This window comes from Panthera tigris, chromosome A3, assembly GCF_018350195.1.
Source record: "Panthera tigris isolate Pti1 chromosome A3, P.tigris_Pti1_mat1.1, whole genome shotgun sequence".
Classification (NCBI taxonomy): Eukaryota; Metazoa; Chordata; class Mammalia; order Carnivora; family Felidae; genus Panthera; species Panthera tigris.
The window spans coordinates 85,373,572-85,395,616 of NC_056662.1; the positions used below are offsets into that span (position 1 = coordinate 85,373,572).

Here is a 22,045-nt window from a genome sequence, read left to right on the forward strand (position 1 = left end):
GATCAAAAGATACAGGTGGGTTGTTGCTAAAGCCATGTGAAGAGTCAGCCAGGAGGAATAGAGGTGATTGCAAGGGTTTGTCAGATACTTGCCCTAGGCTTGATTTTATGTTCCTATAAAGTCAGCCTGGGTGGTGGAGTCACAGTCTTGGATACCTATGAAATATTTGGGGCAGGAAGGAGGAAAGTTACCACAGCTTGTCATGACCTCTCCACCCCCAGAATTAAGGAGTAGCGTTTACATACCCAGAAATAGGAACGGTCACCTAGGGCTCTTCAGAGTCCTCCCAGGGCCGATGCTTGGGTCTACATAATCCTTGTGGGTAGTCATCTAGATCCCCTATGTTGGTCATATGTGTGGTTTCACCATGAGATCTCCCAAATTGTCTCACTGGAATGAAAAGAAACAAAGGACCTTTTATTTGGTAGGTGCTAGTGCAGCTGTATCTGATTCTCATTAAACATATGTGAATAAAATTTAAAATCTCTTTGTTGAGTTTCTGTTGGACTGGATACTATCCAGTCATAAAGCCAATACACTTCTGATACCTATACTTCCATGAGAAACATACAGATGTGCCATGTTTTAAGGTCGGTGCCACCAGGGAAGTGTTGGCAGAGCTATTGGTGGGGCCTGGGCTAACCTCTAGTGGATCAGGTGTTGAGCTCAGAAGTTCAACCTGGCTCCTGACTTTCTCTTAGTCCTTGACTTAAAAAAAATCATGTTTAACTTGACTTAAACATGTTTCATTGGGTCGAAGGAATAGCAAACTCAGGAAAAATCATGCTGGAAATGTAAACTGTAACAGTGACAAGTGAGTCAGCTCTGACAAAATTAGGGCACAGACATTATACTAAAAATTTACAAAAATAATTGTATAATTTCCATTGCGTTAAGTGCTAAAATGGAAAACTAGATGGTACTATGAGGACTTAGAACAGGGGCCTTTTGCCACCATCTGGTAGATTTAGGGAGACCCCCAAGAAGCAATGATGTTTACACTGAGATGCCTTAGACAAGCATAAGGAGTTAGCCAGGACAAGCAGCATTATCTCCCCCTGATAAAATGAATCAGGAAGGTTTCTCTGGTTTTAAATGTTCCAAGATGATTTACATAGATAATTATGTTCTCTGGTTATAACACTGAAGCATCTACACTATATCAGTGGTTATAACCTTTTTTTCTAACGTTGGATATTTTTGCTGTCATAGTTTCTTCTGATTGAACTATCTAGTAGTTTGTGGTTTTTGTTGTTGTCATTTTTCTTTAAAAGATTCTGTTTTTTGATTCATCGTCTCTACTGTCTTTCTCATTTTAATTTGTCGTTTGCAACACTCGTTCCTTGGGCATATTTTGCATGTTGTATTTTGCCAGGCAGTGGACAGTGCATCAGAAAATGGAACTGTGGAGGCAGAAGGCCAGCTAGGAAGCTGGGACAGAATCCTGGCAAAAGGCCATTGGCTTTTGAAATAGGGCAGTGGAGGGGGGCAGGACTTAGAGTGATTCACGTGACATTTGGATAGACTTGAGGGGATTTGGGAGCCTAATTGGGTGTGGGGTGAGGGAGAGGCCCCGGATTCTGACCAAGACCATGGAATGGATGGTGATGCAGGGGCATGAGGAGAAGCCTCATGGCTCCTTTTGCAACTTTGGGTGAATGCTTCTCCTGCAAAGCGTTAGTTGGTTGTCGTTCTGCCATTTTCTTGGGAATGTCTCACATATTTTGACAAGAGGACTTTGTCCAGGGATATTTTTAGGTAGTGACTCAGCAGGGAAGGCTTTTCTAGAATCCCCACCTTAAGTGAATGGTTCCCACCCCCGTTTCCTGAGGCAGCAGTGGAGCACAGACAGGGCTCCGTGCCAGTTCATGTTCTCATTTTGAGGTAGAGAGCTGACAGGCTGCAAAGCTGGGGCCTTTTCAGAAGACATCTCCAAACACTGGCTGTCAAAAACAAACAAAAAAACTTACTCAGGATACCAAGGCAGAGCTTTACAGTCAAGTCCTGATGCTCTTATTTCTGCTTCCTCCAATGCCTCCCTTCTTTTCCTTCTGCCCAAACCAGCCCATCCTGTCCCTTCTCCAGGAGGCACTCCTACCCAGTGAATTCTATATTCCCCATCAATGAAACTGAGGAGCCATTCAGATTGTCTGAACCTCTCAGCACATCCTCGCTTTTCAAAGTACTACCAGGACAGTCACTTAAGAATACCAGTTTTTTGGGGGGTTTTTTGATGTGAAGTAAATAAATATGAAGTAAATAATTTCTTCACTAATGAGCTTTAAGCATATGGTAGATTCAGACTTATTTTCTCTTATAGAGTTGCATAATAAATGCAATAGCTCTATAAAACAGGGGTCAGCAGACTTTGATAAAAGGCCATATATGACATATTTAGGCTTTGCAGGCCAGAGTGTTTCTACTGCAACTATTCAGTTCTGCTTTTAGCAGAGTTATAGCTCAAAATCAGCCAAAGACAATCCAAAAATGAATAAGCATGGCCATATCACTTGATGGATGCTGAAATTCAAATTTCAGATAATTTTCACATGCTATGATATCTGCTTCTTTTGAGTTTTGTTCCCAGCTATTTAAAAATGTAAAATCCATTCTTAGCTCATAGACTGTACAGCCAATGGGCCAGATTTGGCTCCTGGGCCATACTTTGCCCACTCCTGTTGTAAACTGGACAAGCTGAACTGAAAAGTCCAAGCTTCCTTCAGTTAACAGGAAGTCATCTGAATGTTGTTTGTGTTTCTGCAGCTGGGCCTCTGCTCCCCACCCTCTAGGCTCCCTTCCTCATACTGTAACTCCTTGTCATTCTTCAGATCTTGTCCCCTATGGATCCTCAGCTCTGCACTGGGTGTCCCTTTTACACACCTCCATACAGTCCCAGGTTAGTCATGGCACTAGCCTCACAATTTTGTAGTGACTTGGTAACATTTGAGTCTGCACAGCTCTGTGGCTCAATGAGGCCAGGTGTCCTGTATATCCCTCAGGTTCACTGCTGAAATCCCAGTGCTTGAGGTAGTATCTTTCACCTAGTAGGTTCTCTCAATGCTTATTTATTGAACAATTGCACAAATATATGAATGAATCCCAGAACTGTTTTGAGCTCTCTGAGGGTTTAAAGAGATCATGGGCCATCAATATAAATGAGTTATCACATGAAAAATTAGAGACTAAGCAGAAAATGCAAAATTGTGAGGTACTAAGTGACTTGGAGAAAATAGAAAGAGATGAAGACTAAAATAATTTAATAGGATTAATGAAAAAGTAGACCTTGAACTTACTTTTGAGGCAGTTGGGTGGAAGAGATAAAGAGAAAAGTGTTGAGGGTCATGATTCCAGAAGATTAGCAAAGATGTTTTGTTTGGATACATCTTTATCAGACTCTGCTCCTCTGCAAAACTCCCCTTTGGAACCTGGGATTCTATTTAGTGGACCACGAAGGGGAAGGCAAGGGATGTTCTGGAGCTTTATTTTCAAACAACATTGTTTATTTTCTTACAGAGATACAGATGTACACACCGTGGCCTCCCTGTTAAAGCTTTACCTCCGAGACCTCCCAGAGCCAGTCGTTCCCTGGAGCCAGTATGAGGGGTTCCTGCTGTGTGGGCAGCTCATGAATGCAGATGAGGCAAAGGTTTGTATCTCATTAGAGTTAGTTGTCCTGCTTTGGAAGGTGATAGTTACTGAACACTCTTCTGGTAGGCAAGCAACAGTGGGTCAAGGGACTCATACCTTTTAGTGAGATACTTTGTCAAACTGGAACTTTGTCAACAACAGAAGGCAACTGAAGCCAGTCATCGTGACAGCCTTGCTGGGATGTAACAATCCAAAAAAGAATTGACTATAATCAAATATACCCAAGCCACTTTAATGACAAAGAGAAAGCTTCTGAGAAGGCTTTCAAGCAATATGGCCTTGCTGAGACCCAGTGGACACAAGGACAGGCTGACCAACCTGGAAGGCTGGTGAGAGGGGAGAATGTTCTAGTTGCACCATGATCATGAGTGTCAGCCATGGGCATACAAGGAATGTAGACACCAGAGAAAGGAAGGACAAGGAACTTTTCTTTGTTCTTTTCAGCTGCAGCTGCTTAACGGGGTGTGGTCAGTGTCTGCGGCATCATGCTTGTTAGAGTTCACAAGTTTGCCTGCAGGATTTGTGTTCCCATGTAATTTGTTTCCTGAAAGGTCTTAAAGTCAACAATCACCACACTAGAGTCATGTTAATTAAACAAAATTAACCGACCAACAAAAGCCACCATGAAAACCCATCTAACAACAATAAAACCTTCCTGGTTTTTAACCAGGATTTGCAAAACCAAATGCCCCACGAATATGTTTGTGTTATACTGCTGATAATTGGGGTCTAACTCCCCACTTCTGGGAGGTTCGCTTTTAGCACTCCTATGTTTTAAATTTTTTTTCAATGTTTACTTATTTTCGAGACAGAGAGAGACAGAGTGCAAACAGGGGAGGGGCAGAGAGAGGGAGACAGAATTCAAAATAGGCTCCAGGCTCTGAGCTGTCTGCACAGAGCCCAACGTGGCGCTCAAACCCATGAATCACGAGATCATGACCTGAGCTGAAGTCGGACGCTTACCTGACTGAGCCACTCAGGCACCCGTAGCGCCACCATGTTTAAAGCTCTCTCTGCCAAAGTGGTGCACAGAAAAGCCTACACGTGAAGACATGGATTTAACTTTGATTTTGCCATTAGGCAAATTAAGCACTTTCTGTGAGACTCAGTTTATTTCCTTAGACCAACAGAACGTTCTATAATGGTGGAACTGGTACATAGCTACAGAGATCAATATGGTAACCACTAGCCACACATGGCTATTGGGCACTTGAAATGCGGCTAGTTCAACTAAAGAAACAATTCCTAATTTTATTTTATTTTATTATTTAAATAGTCACATGTGTCAAGTAGCTGTTGTGTTGGATAGCACAAGCTTAGACAAATTTCATAATAGCATCTGCAATACTTAGCATTGTTTTGAGGACAAGGGATAGGAGATAGGTGAGTGATATTTTTAAAGTATCAGTTTAAGGAGAGGTTTATTCTCTATTTTAACATTTATTATATAATATACTCCCAGAAATATATATATAATAATAATAATTATTATTACTATTACTATTATTATTTTAAGCAATGGAGTGCCCTAGACCTGGTAGAAAACATAGCTATGAGAACTTCTAAGAGTGAGGAGCCTCATGATTTAAGTAGATCTCAGCACAAGAAAAACGGCGGTTTTATATTTCAACGTTAGGAAAGGAAGGGAAGAATAATGATGCAGCTAATTATGCTGTAGCTATTGTAGCTATTTGCCTGCACAAAAATGAGGTTGCATGATCTCATACAGGTCTTCCTCAGCAACAAAAGGCAAATGAAGCCAATCAGGGTGACAGCCTTCCTGGGATGTAACGATCTAACAAAGAAAGGGACTATAATGGGAAATACAAATCAAAACCACAATGAGATACCACCTGACACCTGTCAGAATGGCTAACATTAACAACTCAGGCAACAACAGATGTTGGCGAGGATGCGGAGAAAGAGGATCTCTTTTGCATTGTTTGTGGGAATGCAAGCTGGTGCAGCCACTCTGGAAAACAGTATGGAGGTTTCTCAAAAAACTAAAAATAGAACTACCCTACAACACAGCAATTGCACTACTAGGTATTTATCCATGGGATACAGGTGTGCTGTTTCGAAGGGACACATGCACCCCAATGTTTACAGCAGCACTATCAACAATAGCCAAAGTATGGAAAGAGCCCAATGTCCATCGATGGATAAATGGATAAAGAAAATGTGGTATATATATACAATGGAGTATTACTCGGCAATCAAAAAGAATGAAATCTTGCCATTTGCAACTACGTGGATGGAACTGGAGGGTATTATGCTAAGTGAAATTAGTCAGAGAAAGACAAAAATCATATGACTTCACTCATATGAGGACTTTAAGAGACAAAACAGATGAACATAAGGGAAGGGAAACAAAAATAATATAAAAACAGGGAGGGGAACAAAACAAAAGAGACTCATAAATATGAAGAAGAAACTGAGGGTTGCTGGAGGGGTTGTGGGAGGGGAGGTGGGCTAAAAGGGTAAGGGGCATTAAGGAATCTACTGAAATCATTGCTTCACTATATACTAATTTGGATATAAATTTAAAAAAATAAAAAATAAAGTTAAATTACAAAGTTAAAAAATAAAATAAAATAAAATAAAATAAAATAAAATAAAATAAAATAAAATAAAACAAAAAGAAAGGGACTATAATGGGGCACCTGGGTGGCTCAGCTGGTTAAGCGTCCGACTCTTGGTTTTGGCTCAAGTCATGATGTCACGGTTCGTGAGTTTGAGGCCTACCTCAGGCTCCATGCAGACAGTGTGGAGCCTGCTTTGGATTCTCTCCTTCTCTCTCTCTGCCCCTCCCCTGCTTGTGTGCTTTCTCTCTTTCTCAAAATAAATAAATCAACTTAAAAAAAAAAAAAAGAATGGGACTATAATCAAACACCTCAAGCCACTTTAAAATTAATAACCAGGGGCACCTGGGTGGCTCAGTTGGTTAAGCGTCCAACTTTGACTCAAGTTATGATCTCACGGTTTGTGAGTTCAAACCTCTCGTTGGGCTCTTTGCTGACAGCTCAGAGCCTGGATCCTGCTTGCGATTCTGTGTCTCCCTCTCTCTCTCCCCTTCTCCCACTTGCACTTGGTCTCTCTTTCTCTCAAAAATAAACATTAAAAATAAAATAAAATAAAATAAGTAACTGAATGATTTTGTGCATGATTTATAAATTTTTGGGGGAGAGAGTGAGATGAGGACATGAGAAGTCTTAATTAATATAGGTATATCAGCTCACCCTTGTGAAATTAATAACATTTTATAGAATGAGGTTTAAAAGTTGGCTAAAAAGCATCATTGTTTCAGGCAATCTCTCACCCCATAGCTCCAGGAAAAGCAAAGAGGTATGCGGATGCAGATCTGACAATAAGACTCCCACCCCTGAACTTATTCGCTTTAGACCTGCTTCTCCCAACTTTTCTCCATCTCAAAATATTTGGGTTTCTTTTTTTTAAATTTTTTTATGTTTATTTATTTTTGAGAGAGAGGGAGAGAGGGACAGAGAAACAGAGCATGAGCAGGGGAGAAGCAGAGAGAGACAGAGATACAGAATCCGAAGAAGGCTCCAGGCTCTGAGCTGTTGGGTCTTGAACCCACAAACTGAGATCATGACCTGAGCTGAAGTAAGATGCTTAACCGACTGAGCCACCCAGGCACCCCTCAACATGCTTGAGTTTCTGATCTGTGGTAACGCACATCTGGGCAGGGCAGAGAGACCACAGCCTCCCTCACTGGTGAAAATGTGGCAGGAGTGGTAGTTGAGAGCAATGAATCTATAGCAACCTTTACAAAGAATTCACTCATTAAGCTGGAAGAGGGAATCCTAATATGAAGCAGGTATTCTAGATACAGAGGGTCTGCACCAAGTCACTACATTCAGGCTGACAGGCCATAGGGTGCGTTTTCTCCAGGAGGAGCTGCTCAGGTTTGAGGGAGCCTGCGTGTCTCATGTTAACTGGCACACTTTTACAATCGCAATGTTACTGACAGTGACTACAGACCCTACAGGCAGCTGCTGGTGAAAAGAACTAAGAAAGCTCTCTGTCCTTCCTCTCCCTGGCACATGAATTTCTTCTCTAACATTCATGGTCATCATGGAGGTAGAACATTCCAACATTACCTGCCTTTCCCACGATTGGTCAGCTTGTCCTGTGTCCCCGCAGATCTCAGCAAGGCCATAATGCTTAAAATCCTTCTCTGAAGCTTCCTTCTTCTCTCACTACTTTTAAAGTGACTTGGGGTATTTGGATGTGATCCAGTGCTTCACTGGAGTGTTATATCTTAAGCATTCACTAAGCAAACAATTACTGTGAGTATGAGATGTCAAATCGTCCTTGCCTTAGAGTAGTTCTGAGTTGGGGAAGAGGGCATGATGAGAGACAAATAAAGAAATGTGCTGTATAAAAACCTGTGAGCTTCTCCATACTATTTTTGCAACTTCCTGTGAATTTATAATTATTTGGACATAAAAAGCTTTTAAAAAACACACAAAACTATGGGAACAGGAGTGAGTACCAAAGTGTTGCTTTCTGCACAGATACATCAGTTATGTTCCCTATGTTCCAGAGTCTCATTGCTGGCAAGTGAGCAGACTCATTTAGGGTGTTCAAAATCTCTTCCCAGGCTCAGCAGGAGCTGGTGAAGCAGCTGTCCATCCTTCCTCGAGACAACTATAACCTCCTGAGCTACATATGCAGGTAAGAGTCCCCTGGTATCAGTTTCCAGCCATATCAGAAAGAAGCACCTGGTTAGAGGAGGAAAGAGTGTCCCTGTGAACTCAGAGCTTCTGGTCCAGACTTTGGGAAGGTCAACTGTATTCACATAGCACTGAGTTTGTTCCCTATGTCCACAAGATAATTTAAAAGATCCGCTGAAAATCTGATTGGCACATGAAGTGAACATGTTACTCTTCCAGGCCTGCCCAAGTGCTACCTGGAGTCCTGGGACATGTATTAAAACCCAGAATCCTTATGAATGTTTCTAGAATGATCTTCCATCTTCCTGACTCTGGACCATAACTTAGTGCCCTAGATTCATTCCTGGCCACCCTTCTTATTTCCCTTTCTGAGGACCTGCGTGCCTTCTCTGTGGCAACATGTAGTGCGTAGATGGACCCAGGTTTGTCTGAGCTGGGAATCTGGATCTTCTTGCCAGACAGAGCTGAAATTTGCTTTTATTTAAAAAAATTTTTGTTGTAGTTTCTAGATTATAAAAGTGATGCATGCTTTGCAAAAGGAAAATACAACATACCGTAAATAAGAAATAAAAATAATGCCTTTTCCTCACTCAGCAAAGATCACTATTATTATTTGGGCATGTTTCCTTCTGGACGATTTTCTTTCTCTGATAGATCTTTACATACATCAATATAAATATAGGGGAACGATTTCTTGTACATATTTGTGTCTTGCTGTTTTGGGCTTAATATTATATTGTGAACATTTCTGCCTGTCCTAAAGTAGGATTATAAATGAGTCAGTAATATTTCATAATGTTTCCTCATTTGAAAACACCACCATTTATTTGATAATTTCTATGTATTTGGAATTCTATGTTGCTTCAGCCTATTCATTTAAAAATGGTTTTTAGAGAGAGTAGAAATTCCTTTGCTGATGTTTTCAGTTTTGTTTTTTTTTAATATAGTGAATCTGAGGAGAGCTTCATGTCTCCAATGGGTAGAATTATAGTAAAAATTCATTGCTAGTTATTGAGCACCCACTGAGAATTTGAGATGCTTGGTGCTATAATCAGAGGATGAAGCAAGAGTCACTTCTTCATTCCCCTCTGTGACAGCTCCTCATGAGAAAGTTTTCTTCTCTGGAAACTTGGATGGGATGGATACTGAGAACCTGGGAGATAAGCCTAGGAAATTGGGACTAGGGATAGTCAGATACCCATTTGAGTCCTTCTAGTTTCCATTTAGCTCCCTGCATTGGACCCTGCCTCCTGCCAACACCCCATCCCCAGCCCCAATGCCACCACCAGAAGCTGGACAGGCCCCTCTTGGCTTCTTTTCTACCTTGATCTTGAGTCTTTCAAGGTGAAGCTAAACTCATGTGGGCAGAGCAGACCAGACTGGTCCCCTTCCTGAGACTAGAAGGAAGGAGATGAGATCCATCTCTGAGATCTCATTGATAGCTGGAAGTGCTTCCTTCTGGCAACTTTCTGTTTCCTACTATGGGATTTCCTGGTTGCCCACAGGTTCCTACATGAAATCCAGTTGAACTGTGGTGTTAATAAAATGAGCGTGGATAACCTGGCTACTGTGATTGGTGTGAATCTCATCAGGTCAAAGGTTGAAGACCCTGCTGTGATCATGAGAGGTAAGACTGGTCCTGTGGGGAAGTCGAGTGCAGAGGAAGTAACGACAATTACACAGCTACCGAAGTGCTCTGCAAATTGCCAAACATTTTCTGTTGACTAACTTGCCCAAATTGTGAAATAGCCCTGTGAAAGGAGCAGGGCAGGAATTATGTCCATTTTCCAGATCACAGCAGAGCAGAGAGATTCAAAATTTACCCAATGGTCACACAGTACAATAGGCTAGCACAAAAACAGCTAGTGTTTCTTAGTCTTTAATTACTTTTAAATAGCCTTAGCCAGAAAAAGCGAATTTGCAAGAAAGTGGAGAAAGCAAGTTTGATTTTATAAGACAATTCACAAAAAGGCCACTTGTAAGAATTCACAAAAAGGCCACACTTGTGGCTGTGTCTTGGTTCAGTGAGCAAAAGTCCTGGCATAGAGTATTGCTGTCTACCATGGATTTGGGAAGGCAGTACTCCTAGCACATATTTATTATGTGTGCAATAAGAAATCAGATGTCATGTTGAGGACCACATGAGGGGAGAAAGATGTCTTCATTTTCTCTACTATTATACTGCCTATTTTCTGATCAAAGACTGACTAAAGGACCATACAGGCTGAAAATAACCCTCTTTTACCCACTCCCATATCCTTCTTCTATCTCTTCTCTTCCACCACAATCTTCTACCTCAAGCAATTCAGAAGTGTCCCATGAGGAGCAAAATGACGTTTTTTTCGGACTCTGTGGTTTTAGAGCCAAGTTTAGAGACATCCCATGATGGAGACCCTTAGGAATGTCTGCCTCCTGCCATGGTACAACTCTACAGATCTCTTTCTTCTTTCTTTCAGGGACTCCTCAAATCCAAAGAGTGATGACCATGATGATCAGAGACCATGAAGTTCTGTTTCCCAAGTCCAAGGATACACCCCTGTCACCCCCTGCTCAAAAAAATGACCCCAAGAAAGCTCCAGTGGCTCGAAGTTCTGTGGGCTGGGATGCCACTGAAGACCCCACAATGTCTAGGACAGACAGCTTTAGTAACACGGTAAGTGCGGAGAGCCTTCTTTTTGCACCTGACTCTTCCTTTAGTCCAAGTCGTTCTATGTAAGAGCTTGTCTAGTGTGGCAATGTGGGGGAGTTTTTGATGATGCTGTGACAATGGGCACAGATGGTAGATCCCCATTTGAATACGTCTTGAAAGCCTGGCCTCTTTCAAATCTAGTCTCTGTTGGCATCCTGGAGGTGGGATTAGTGGCATGTGTGCCAATCTCCTAATGGCTGAGCAATGGGAGTCCTCAGTAAAGTCCACTCAGAAAAAGAAGCCATTCCAAGCACAGTCCAGGGAATTTCAATAGGGGAAATTATATATCACATTGTAAGTGTTTTAGCAAGAGTTGTTGAAAACTCCGGGTGAAAGTCCAGAGAGAACTGGTTTCCTGCTAACCCATGAAACGTGATTTCTTTCTCAGAGTATGTGATGTGTTCGTGTAATATTTCTCATTCCCTGATAAGCTGTCTCAGCAATGTCAACCCCCTCATTTGTACTGAAGTGTTGGGGCTCACGTTCCCAATGTCAAAAAACTCTTCAGCCTCTGAAATGTAGACTAGTTACAAAGCTCAAATATTTTTATATATTGATGGAGACAAATACTTTTAAAAAAACCATGAACTTGATGTAGCAGCTTGGTTCTTTATGTGTGGCCAAGAAATGAATTTAAAATTTCTGACTGACTTGGTAATGTCAGTTGCCTGCAGTACTATTAATCCTAAGGATAATTAAGAAAGTATTGGGAAAAAAGGTAGATAGTGGTACTGATTTTTCTTAGGTGATGTCTATACACAGTGCATTTTACTAACACTCTCAAATGAAATTAATATGTAGAAATGCTCATAATTCCTATAATGAAGTCCTACTAGCAGTCCTTGAGAGTAGTCATTGTCAGGCTCATATGACAGGTTTCTGCTATTTATTATAATATTGTGGGTAGCTATGAGCAGCCACTGTGATGACAAACATAAATAAGTCACCTCTGGGGTTCTCACCATAACTTTGTAGGGCAGGATTTATCATCCACATTTTATCATTCAGGAGCTGAGTCTCAAGGAGGTTGACCAGCTGGCCCAAGGTAGCAGCACTAGGATGTTGAAGAATGGGATTTAGCTCTGGTTCTCACCTTGAGGTGCAGGTGATTCTGACTCCAGGTGGGGTTGCAAAAGCTGGTGATTAGCTAGAGGGATTAGAAGGAGAGCTTGAGTCTTGATTTTCTGATTTTAGGGATCATTCTTTTTCTTTTTCCTTATCTTTTTTTTTGTTTTAAAGTTAATTTCAAAATATATATACACATGGTTAAAAAAAATAAAAAAGAGAAAAAGATACAGATTGAGAAAGCTTGCTCCCTCTGCTATCTCCATCTACCCCATCCTTCCCCACCTTCATTAGTTTCGTACTTACCCTTCCAGTGTTCCTTTATGCAAATACAAGCAGATATGAATGTAAATTATTTACTTTTTTTTTATACAAATGTAACATCTCTTGCTCTCTCTCTACACACACATGCACACACACATGCACACACGCTGCTCATGTCTTGCATTTTTCTACTTTAGAGTATATCCTGGAGACCCTTTTATGTCAATACATGAACAGGTTTCTCATTTGACCAACTTGTTTTCATTCCTTTGTACAACAAACAAGGCTGCAATGAATAATATTGACCATACTTCATTTTATGCTCAGGAGATGTATTTCTAGGATAAATTCCCAGAATTGGGATTGCTGAATCAGAGGGTAAGTAGATTATTGTGTAATTTTTATTAAAATTGTTAAATAGAGGTTGTGCCATTTTGTACTTCCACTAGCAATGCACGAAAGAACCTGTTTCCCTACAGTTTCACTAGCAGAATGTGTTTTCAAATTTGGGGACGTGTCCTATCTGAGAGGTGTAAACTGATATTCAGTAGTTTTAATTTTGATTTGGGTTTCTTTGATAATGGCAGAAACTGAACATATTTTCTTATGTGTAAAGGCTTGTTGCATTTTTCTTTTTCTCTGTGAACTGTCTGATCTTGTCCTTTGTCTAGATTTTTGTTGGTTGCTGGTCTTTTTCTTTTTGAGTTTTAGGAACTTTATATATTAGAGAGAGTAGCTTGTTGTCTGTGATATGTATTGCAAATATTTTTGCTAGTTTGTCATTTCTTTTTTGATTTTATATGCAATTTATTTGTTTATTTTTTTAATTTAGGGGGTCATGGAAACCCATGTGGGTTGAATTTATCAGACTTGCATTTTATGCCTTTTGGATTTTGAGTTCTAGCTAGCAAGATCTCCTCATCCTAAAGCTATGAAAGAATCCTAGTTTGAGACTCTCTTAACCACTAATAAACCATTGATTTGAGAGCATGAATTCCTCTTAAGTGCAATATCTTCTTAAAGAAACACCACACAGATCGTGCACATCTAACTAATGTGATGAATTAAGAGATGGTCTTCTAATTAAGAGTTTCACGGGTGTGCAGCCAAGTCACTACTCCTTATCTTGGGAACATGATACATATGGGAAAAACCCACATGACATCCGTGGCCATTTTTTTCTAGACCAGCGACTCAGACGTAGGAAGCCCCACTGGACAACAGCCGAGTGATGGGTATTTGGAAGAGAGCAGTAAAGCCCCCAAGGAAAAGCTAGGAGATTGGAAGCTGCAGTCGAGAAAAAGGACTCAGACGCTCCCTAATCGGAAATGCTTCTTGACATCGACGTTTCAAGGTGCCAACAGCAACAAAGTAGAGATCTTTAAGAATGAGTTCTGGTCGCCCTCTTCAGGGGTAGAGGCAGGGGAAGGGCACCGGAGAACAATGTCTCAAGGTATGCCCCACTTTTCTGACTCCCAGCGGACTTCCACCTATGATAACATCCCTTCCCTGCCTGGGGCCCCTGGGGATGGGGCAGCTGCGGTCTCTTCCCATGCTTGTGACTCCAAGAGAGAAACTCTTGCCAGCCCAAACTCTGAAACCGGACCTGGAAAAAAGAACTCTGGAGAAGAGGAACTTGAATCCTTGCAGAGGGTGGTCCAGGAACTGCAAAAGGAAATAGAAACACAGAAGCAAATGTATGAGGAACAGATCAAAAAGTAAGTCACATGCAGAGGGGTCCTGAGCAGCCACCTGGCCTCCATCTTCAGCAGTAACAGGGACTGTTCTCATCTGCTAAGAAATGATACTAGAAAGCTTGAGTTTAGAGAACACACTAATCTACAGCAATTGGGCTTAATTACGGGAAGGGGTAAAGGGAGTAATGAGATGACCAAATTAGTGAAAACTCTATTTAGGTTAAATTCATGAGAAGTTAAGTATGTAGCTTACAAGGCTTAAGCAACCATTTCCAAATAGTTGTTCCTTAAGGATCGGCATGCTGTAATGAATGAAGAGGAACTTTACATTTTGTTCATCTTAATGTAATACATCCATTCTGAAAATATTTATTGAGCACCTATAGTGTGCCAGACACTATCTTGGCTGTTGGGAAACAGCACTGAACAAAACAAACAAAAGTTTTGTCTGTGCTTATAGAATTTTCCTTCTATAGGAAGGCATAGCATAATTAAAATATATGCTATGTCAGAGGATGGAACATGCAATGGAGAAAAATAAAGCAGGGCAGGAGTTGGGGAAGGGTTCAAGAAGGGGGTTCCTATGTTAAATAATGTGGTCAGGAAGGCTTCACTGAGAAGGTGGCATGAGAGCAAAGGGCTAAAGAGAAGAGGGAATGAGTCAGGTCCACATACTGGGGAAGATCAGGCCAGGCAGGGAGAAGCAAAGGTGCAGAGTCCATGGAAGGGAGCAGGTCTGGCATGTTAATGCACAGGAAGAGCCGTGGTGAGCTGGAGAAGCAGAGGGTGACTGAGAGGAGAGAGGGCAGACAAGTGCAGGAGGCCTTTCCAGCCCCCTTAAAGCCTGTGTGGAGCAGAGTTTCTAGGAAGATCTACCTGACTAAAGCTTCACTGAATCACTGGCTTCCTACGGAGTACAGGCTGCAGGGGTGAATGGAAGGCCAGTGAGGCAGCTCATGCCACAATTTTCATGCACATCCCTAAGATGCCTGGACACAATTTGCCCTCTGGGTAGCTAAACTACTTTCTTGAAATCTTTTTCACACCACTGACTTTTCATGAGAGGAAAGCTCAATCCGGCTTAATCCATATTAACACTAATCATGACAATGAAATATGAACTAGTAGGGTTTTCCCAATCATGACCACTTTTCAGTCCATTGAGACTCAGGTACATGACAGGAAGACTTTTGTGAGCCCTCATTCTTTGTTCCCTACATAGAGGGGTGCCCGTCTAAAAGCAAAATGGAGATCCTTTGTCTAAGATCCTGAAGTCAATCATCTGTAGGCCTACAACACTCATGTGCCATCTTGACTCTGAGGGAAGCAGCCCCAGAGAAGTTTCCCACTGCACTCTGACGTGAATGTCACTGACAAGGTAGGGAAAGACCCAGCTGCCATGGAAGGGCTGCTCCTTCTGAATGGAACCAAGTTCTCTGAATTCACCCATCAGAAGGGTCCTCCATTTTCAACAGAGGAAGAGTTAACAGTCCATAGTGCCTGCTCTGAACTTTGTGCCCCAGATACACATTTTCATGTAATCCCCACAGAAATCCTGCAAAATAGGTAATAGCCCCATTTTATAGAAGAAATAGGGGCTCAGGAAGTATTAAAAGATTCCTCAGGGTCACACAACTAATCATCAGTATTTGATGTAATCAGGTATTTGAACCTGAATTAGTCAGGCTCCTGAGCCCACTCAGATTCTACCTCTCCACTGGAATCAGTGGTCAAAATCTGGCAGTATTCTCTCAATTGAGATTTCTCCCAAAGCAAGATGGAAGCAAGAGTAAACTCTGAGAAGAAAACTAGATTTGTAATGAGAGGGCCAGAAGGAATGAGACTAGATTATCTGTAGGAAGAGATAGGCAGGGGTAGGCAAGGCTCCAAAGATGGGCTGTTACATGCAGAATGGGCCAAAGCCCCTGAAGATAGAAGCCAGGCTGGGCTCAAATGAGAGCTCAATTTTCTATATAAAATATGCCATTTGGAGGCAGGGTGGGCAGGGAGGCAGCATCTCATAGAATGGAATTCTGAAGCAAACTTCCAGTCACACAATCTCCCCACAGTCCTGAAATTTCCTCTTTGGGCTTAAAAATGGCATTGTACTCTCATTCCTAGGAGTTAATTCAGCATAGCCTGCAGAACAGGGAGCACCTGGGACTAGACTAAGATTTGGACCAGTAACAGTGAAAATTCTGGGAATTCGGGAACCCAACAGATTTTTCACCTGGAGCAGATTCAGAAGTGGGGGTGGGGCTGTCAGGACCTCTGCTTCCAAACGGCAGTTCCCCACACTTCTCCAAACCTCCACCCCTAGGGGGTCTTGATAAGAGATGGCGCTGGTACTCTCCGTGGAAGCAGGATGAGCAGGTCCTCGTGTGTGCAAAGGTGTTGGGAATCTGGAATACGGGGCCTCAGCAGTCAATTAACATTTCTGTTGAGCAGGACATGTGCAAGGTGCTGTGGAGGTGAAAATATACGTATGTTAGAGGTGGTTCCTTCTTTCAAAGACTTTATTATTTGCTGGAGGATACAAAACATAGAATGACATGAGAAGGAACAACACAAGAGATGTCACAAGATGGTATTAAAATGACAAAAGAGAGGTTCAGACATGCCCTGGGAATTCAGGCTTACTGAGAAGTCTGCGTGTGTGGGGGTGGGTGGAACATTAATAAGAGGTTCAGGTTGGCTATAGGTCTTGTGATGTAGAAAGGAAAATGGACAGAGGGTGTTGTGAGCAAGGGTGAAGGGACAGTCTAGAGGTCCTACCCTGTTCTTTCATTCTGCTATTTTCTTCCTTGCAGCCTTGAGAAGGAAAATTACGATGTCTGGGCCAAGGTGGTGAGGCTCAATGAAGAACTGGAGAAGGAGAAGAAGAAATTTGCAGCCTTGGAAATCAGCCTCCGCAATGTGGAGCGCTCCCGGGAGGATGTTGAGAGGAGGAACAAGGCCCTGGAAGAAGAAGTCAAGGAATTTGTCAAATCAATGAAAGAGCCCAAGGCCGATGCTTGAGGGTCCCAGGAAAACATGGAGACAGCCCACAGAGGCCCACCTGACACTCTCCCTTTCTCAGCGCTACCTGATGACTGAGAAGCAAAATTACTCCCTATGAGGGAGAAGAAGACATTTTGGGGGGAAACACCACATTTCCCAGTAAAATAAATCAATGGAATTTGCAGGAAGATGAGGGTGAGCAGGGACATGTGGGGACATCTATGGCCCCCTGTGGCTGTATTCAAAAGGATTGCATTATTCCACCGTGGTCTCAGGCTGAGTGAGATGGAACCTTCCATGGTTGGGTGACTATGTCCAGTGGAGACATTTGAGGCCATGTGCCAAGGACCTAGGCAACATGTTGGCCCCAACCGAAGGTGGACTGAGGCGTTAGTTCTTTTTCTTTTCTTCTTTGTGGAACAATTCATCCAGTCAGATGGCTTCATGGTGTCCCTGAGACATAGGGGCAGAAAATGATATTTAGCTTTCTTGTATTCACCTGTGGTGAGCTGTATTTTGGGGAGCTGCACCTGTTGACTGGAGCCCCATTCTGCCACCCCCTCCATGATGCACACTTTCCAGGGATTGGAAACTCAAAATTATTATTAGACTAAGACAAAACAAGCAATAAATGTGTATTTATGAGAGCAGGGCTATTGGTAATCCTTCCAAACACCTTTGTGAGCCTTAGTGAAAGGTGCCCCTTCCTTGAAGCAGACACACCCCTCTCCAGGCGCAAGGCTTGGTGAGCAGGACATGGGCTGGATTACATTGCCTTTCCATGGCCACAGTTGTGTATGGTCGGCCTGTGAAAGAGGCCTTCTCACCACGTTGTGACTTCCTCAGAGGCTGGCTGGGGGTTTTAGATAGTAGTAGTCCCAATAATATTTTTTCTGTTTCACCAAAATGCCAGTGATTTCACTCTTGTTAGGGATAAGAGGCACTAGAAAGTAGCTAGAAGAGGAGCCTTCCTGGCAGACTTTTCCTCCTAGAGTGAAGCCAGCCTGGCAGAGGGCCTGGGTGAGGCCCCAAGCCTCGCTAGGAAGGATAGTGGAGGCTTTAAAAATTTTTGTCATTATCCTGATTAAGTGGTCTCCAAGCTCTTTTGACTATGTACTCCATGAGTAGAAAATATTTGAGCAGACACCCCCCCCAATATATTTCTTTACTTATAAATTATATCATGTACTGCTACATTGCTATATCATGTAAATCATAAAACATATACAGGACAGACATTGAGTAAGGGTAAGAACAAATGTGCTTTCAGCTTTGGGGGCCACTGGCCAGATTTCCCAGCAGGTGTTACCTGTTCTCGTTTCACATACGTCATCCCCATTGCTGTCATACATTGACTTGACTCTTGAAACCACATGACTTCATCAGAGGTCTGAAATCAATGGTTACTGCGGTGAGAGTTTAGTCTTCCCAGCGTGTGTCTCCTCAATTATTTCTTTTTCTCCTTTTGTTTTCTCACCTTTCCTCCTCTTCTCTTTGTTCTCTTCGCTCTGGTTGTTTCCCCCTGCCCCACCCCTGCCTGTGGCCATGACACATTAGCTACAGACCTAGTGGTACAAACAGTGACGTCAGTGTTGCTCAGTCCTGCTACTCAGGTCCTGTTTCTCCTGCCACCAGTCACCAGACTGATGGAGGGCAGGGACAAGACCTGGCATGTTTGTTCTAGAGACTTGCTAATGAAAGATCGGGGTGTGGGAGTGGGTTGATTTGGAACATCATTAAGTAAAGCAATAAAATGTTTGATTTCCTGGGGTTTACTTGTTTTTTAATTAGAGTCGCAAGCAGGGAGACACTTATTGAACACCTCATTTACACCGATGAGAGTCTACAATTCTGCCAGACATAGTGCCCGTTTTCTCCCATGAATTCCTCACCCAGACTCTTTAGGTGTTCAAACACAGCTGAGCATGGAAGCAGTTGGCTTCATAATTCTAAAGGGAACATTTGTTTGAAGGTGCAAAGAGGAGGACCTGAAGACTGTTTGCTTGCAGGTCCATATTACAGGAACTTGCTGGGCATGGGAGCATGAGCTCAGACTTAGCAGAAGGGCTGCTTTTGAATTCCAAGCTCCTCCTGGCCAGGTGATGCCTCTTGTTCTATTTCTTCCACCAGTACTATGAGATACCAGAGTGGCCTCTCCGCTCAGCCTGGGAAGCTGGAGTGTCTATTCCTCTTCATGAGCAAGAGGGGAACCTGGCTTGCCTAAGCTAACACTGTCCATATAAAGAGAACATAAGAAACAGAGTTTTTCCAGCACTCTATACCCTGTGAGTGCAAGGAAGGGCCAGGGAAGAAGATCTGGAGTCTGATGTCACTGGCTTCAATGCCCAAAAGACTACATGTGAGGTAGACAACAGGATAGCTCCAGATCTCACCTGGACCAAGGAGCCAGGATCTGGGAAGCAGCACCCAGAGACAGACCTCTGTCATTGGTGTTCTGCTGACCCTGGAGCCCCCACCTTCAGCTCCTCCATGGACAAGATCTACTCAGTCTGCCTTTTTCCAGCCACCCACCTCCTCTTCCCTTTACCTCTCTTCTACCTGTGCAGATGTTGAGAAACTAAAAAGGATCTGCAATATGTACTTTGAAACTCCTGGCCATCTTCCCTACCAAAATTTTTCATTTACCACACAGCCCCAAGCATGGTGCGTATCAGGTCACTTTTGTCTCGAGTTTGAGGCAGAGCTGATGGGTCTCCCAGTAAGTCTGTGCACTGGATAGGACATTTTGCATTAAGGGATTGGCTGAGATGATCCCTGTCTTCATGCATGCAGGCTGCTATAACAAAATACCACAGACTTGGTGCCTCATAAACAACAGAAATTTATTTCTCACAGTTCCAGATGCTGGAAGTTTGAGGTCAGAGTCAAGTGTGGACCTCTTTGGGGTTGCAGACTTCTTATTGTGTCTTCACATGGTGGAGGGATTAGGAATCTCTCTTCTTTTATAAATCATTAATCCCATTCATGAGGACTCCACCCTAAACATTTATACACCTTCTAATGCCATCATCTCTGAGGGTTAGGATTTCTACATATGAATTAGGGGTAGGGGCACAAACACCCAGACCACAGCAATTCCCTTCCAGTGAATTCTGGTCAGAGTCTGAGGTCTGGAGACATGGAGCATGACATTCCTAGTACAGAGCCTGTGCAGAGGCTGTAAGCACCAAACGTGTTTTTGTTTTGATCAATTCCTTAAGCCCTTTTTCACAGCCCATCCATTGAAAAAAAGCGCAAAGCAGGAGACTCCAAGGCAGCTCAAGGCTGCTGAGATGGGGCAGACAGGGAGCACCGTGGTACAGTTGCTGTTGGCTGGGCTCCCTGGGCTAAAGACAGGAGGATGTGCGCACACTGATATCGTGTAAACTTCCGCATTCCAGCACTTCCTCTGCAGATAGCATCAGTGGTCAGGCGTGTGCTTGCTGTGGAGCAGAGAGATCACTTAGAGGCTGCCCCTGCAATTCAAATGAGTTGTCTTTATAAGAATTGCACACAAGCCTTCATCCTGCTAGAGAAGGCCTCATGGATGGAAGTCTTGCTACTGCTGGAGGAGGCCAGGGTGGCATTTGGCCAGCAGCAGAAGAGCTGGAGCTGTAGGGTTTGTGGTTCAGTAGGCTTCCCAGGGTGGGTGACCTCAGAGGAGGAATGAGCAGAGAATACCAATGCGTAGGTGCATCTTTCCTGTGACGCTCAAAAATTATCTTAGAATCAGAGAAGTACAACATTGGAAAACACCCAGGAGCTCAGGTAATCTAATCAAATCTGCTCATTTAATGGATAGGGAAACTGAGGCCTGAAGACAAGCTGAATTGCCAAGTGCTCACATAGCGATAAGGAAAAGGATTAGTTAGGTGGTTTTTGAGCCTCCTCTAGCACACTACCTACTGATTCTTGGCTTCTATCCAGGAGTTCTTTCCCCCAGGCCATGACCACCATGTGAAACCCATTGAACGTCACTTGCTGAGTACTTCCAGAATAGAGAGCCAGTCTCATATCTTGGTCACAACCAACGTTCATCTAATATGATGCTAGTTTCTACCTCCTTTATATTACTGATGCTGTTTTAAGACAGTGGTTCTCAGTCTTGGCTGCACTGTAGAATTACCTTAAGGAGATTTTCAAAAAATCTGATGCTAAAACCCCATCCTATGTTAATTGAATCAGAATTTTGAAGGGTGGAGCCTAAGAACTTTTAAAAAAACATTTTTTTAACGTTTATTTATTTTTGAGAGACTGGAAGAGACAGAGCATGAGCAGGGGAGGGGCAGAGAGAGAAGGAGACACAGAATCTGAAGCAGGCTCCAGGCTCAGAGCTGTCAGCACAGAGCCTGATGTGGGGCTTGAACCCACAAACTATGAAATCATGACCTGAGCTGAAGTTGGACGCTTAACCGAATGAGCCACCAGGCATCCCAGAACTTTTTTCTTTAAAAAACTTTCCAGTTAATTCTAATATGCAGACAGAATTGCTAAACATGTTTCTAAAACTGATAAGTTTGGCTCAGGTCATGACTAATGATAATATTAAATCTACCTACTCCTTTTTTCTATCCCCAGGCAACACAACTACACGCTCTGTCCCTCCTATTTGCTAGTTTATCATGTGTCCACCCATTTAGGATAAGAGATGCTTAAGCGATGGAAAATGGATCTATGATATTTATCCATTTTTTAAATGGGGAAAAAAATGAACCCAAAGACGTTACCTAAAAAATCTCAGTATAATAATAGCTTAGTCATGAACAAATTTAAGGATCTTGAGATTTCCTTAATGTACAGGAATTCTCTCAACTTGCTTTAAGCCTTGATCCTATACATAGGCAAAGAAGGTCAGTACTGGAGGACTTGATTTATAGAGTCTCAAGAAAAACTCTGATTAAAACCATCTTCCTTTCAAATTCATAGCAGGTTGAGAAATTTCTATCAGGAGCCTTAGGGGAATTAACCATGAATGTGATATATCT

At 42.6% G+C, this 22,045-nt stretch overlaps 1 protein-coding gene across 6 annotated transcripts in view; it reads left to right on the plus strand.

Moving 5' to 3' along the window:
- The window catches only part of ARHGAP25 (Rho GTPase activating protein 25), an 89,738-nt gene extending 71,451 nt beyond the window's left edge, over positions 1 to 18,287 (plus strand). For all 6 annotated transcript variants that reach the window (XM_042981606.1, XM_007083387.3, XM_007083388.3 and 3 more), the window contains 6 exons: positions 3,514 to 3,646; positions 8,273 to 8,346; positions 9,851 to 9,972; positions 10,802 to 10,998; positions 13,549 to 14,081; positions 16,871 to 18,287. In XM_042981606.1, coding sequence (XP_042837540.1) covers positions 3,514 to 3,646; positions 8,273 to 8,346; positions 9,851 to 9,972; positions 10,802 to 10,998; positions 13,549 to 14,081; positions 16,871 to 17,078 — 1,267 coding nt within the window. In that variant the 3' untranslated portion in view covers positions 17,079 to 18,287. The remainder of the gene's footprint in view (positions 1 to 3,513; positions 3,647 to 8,272; positions 8,347 to 9,850; positions 9,973 to 10,801; positions 10,999 to 13,548; positions 14,082 to 16,870) is intronic.
- Positions 18,288 to 22,045: the final 3,758 nt, after the last annotated feature.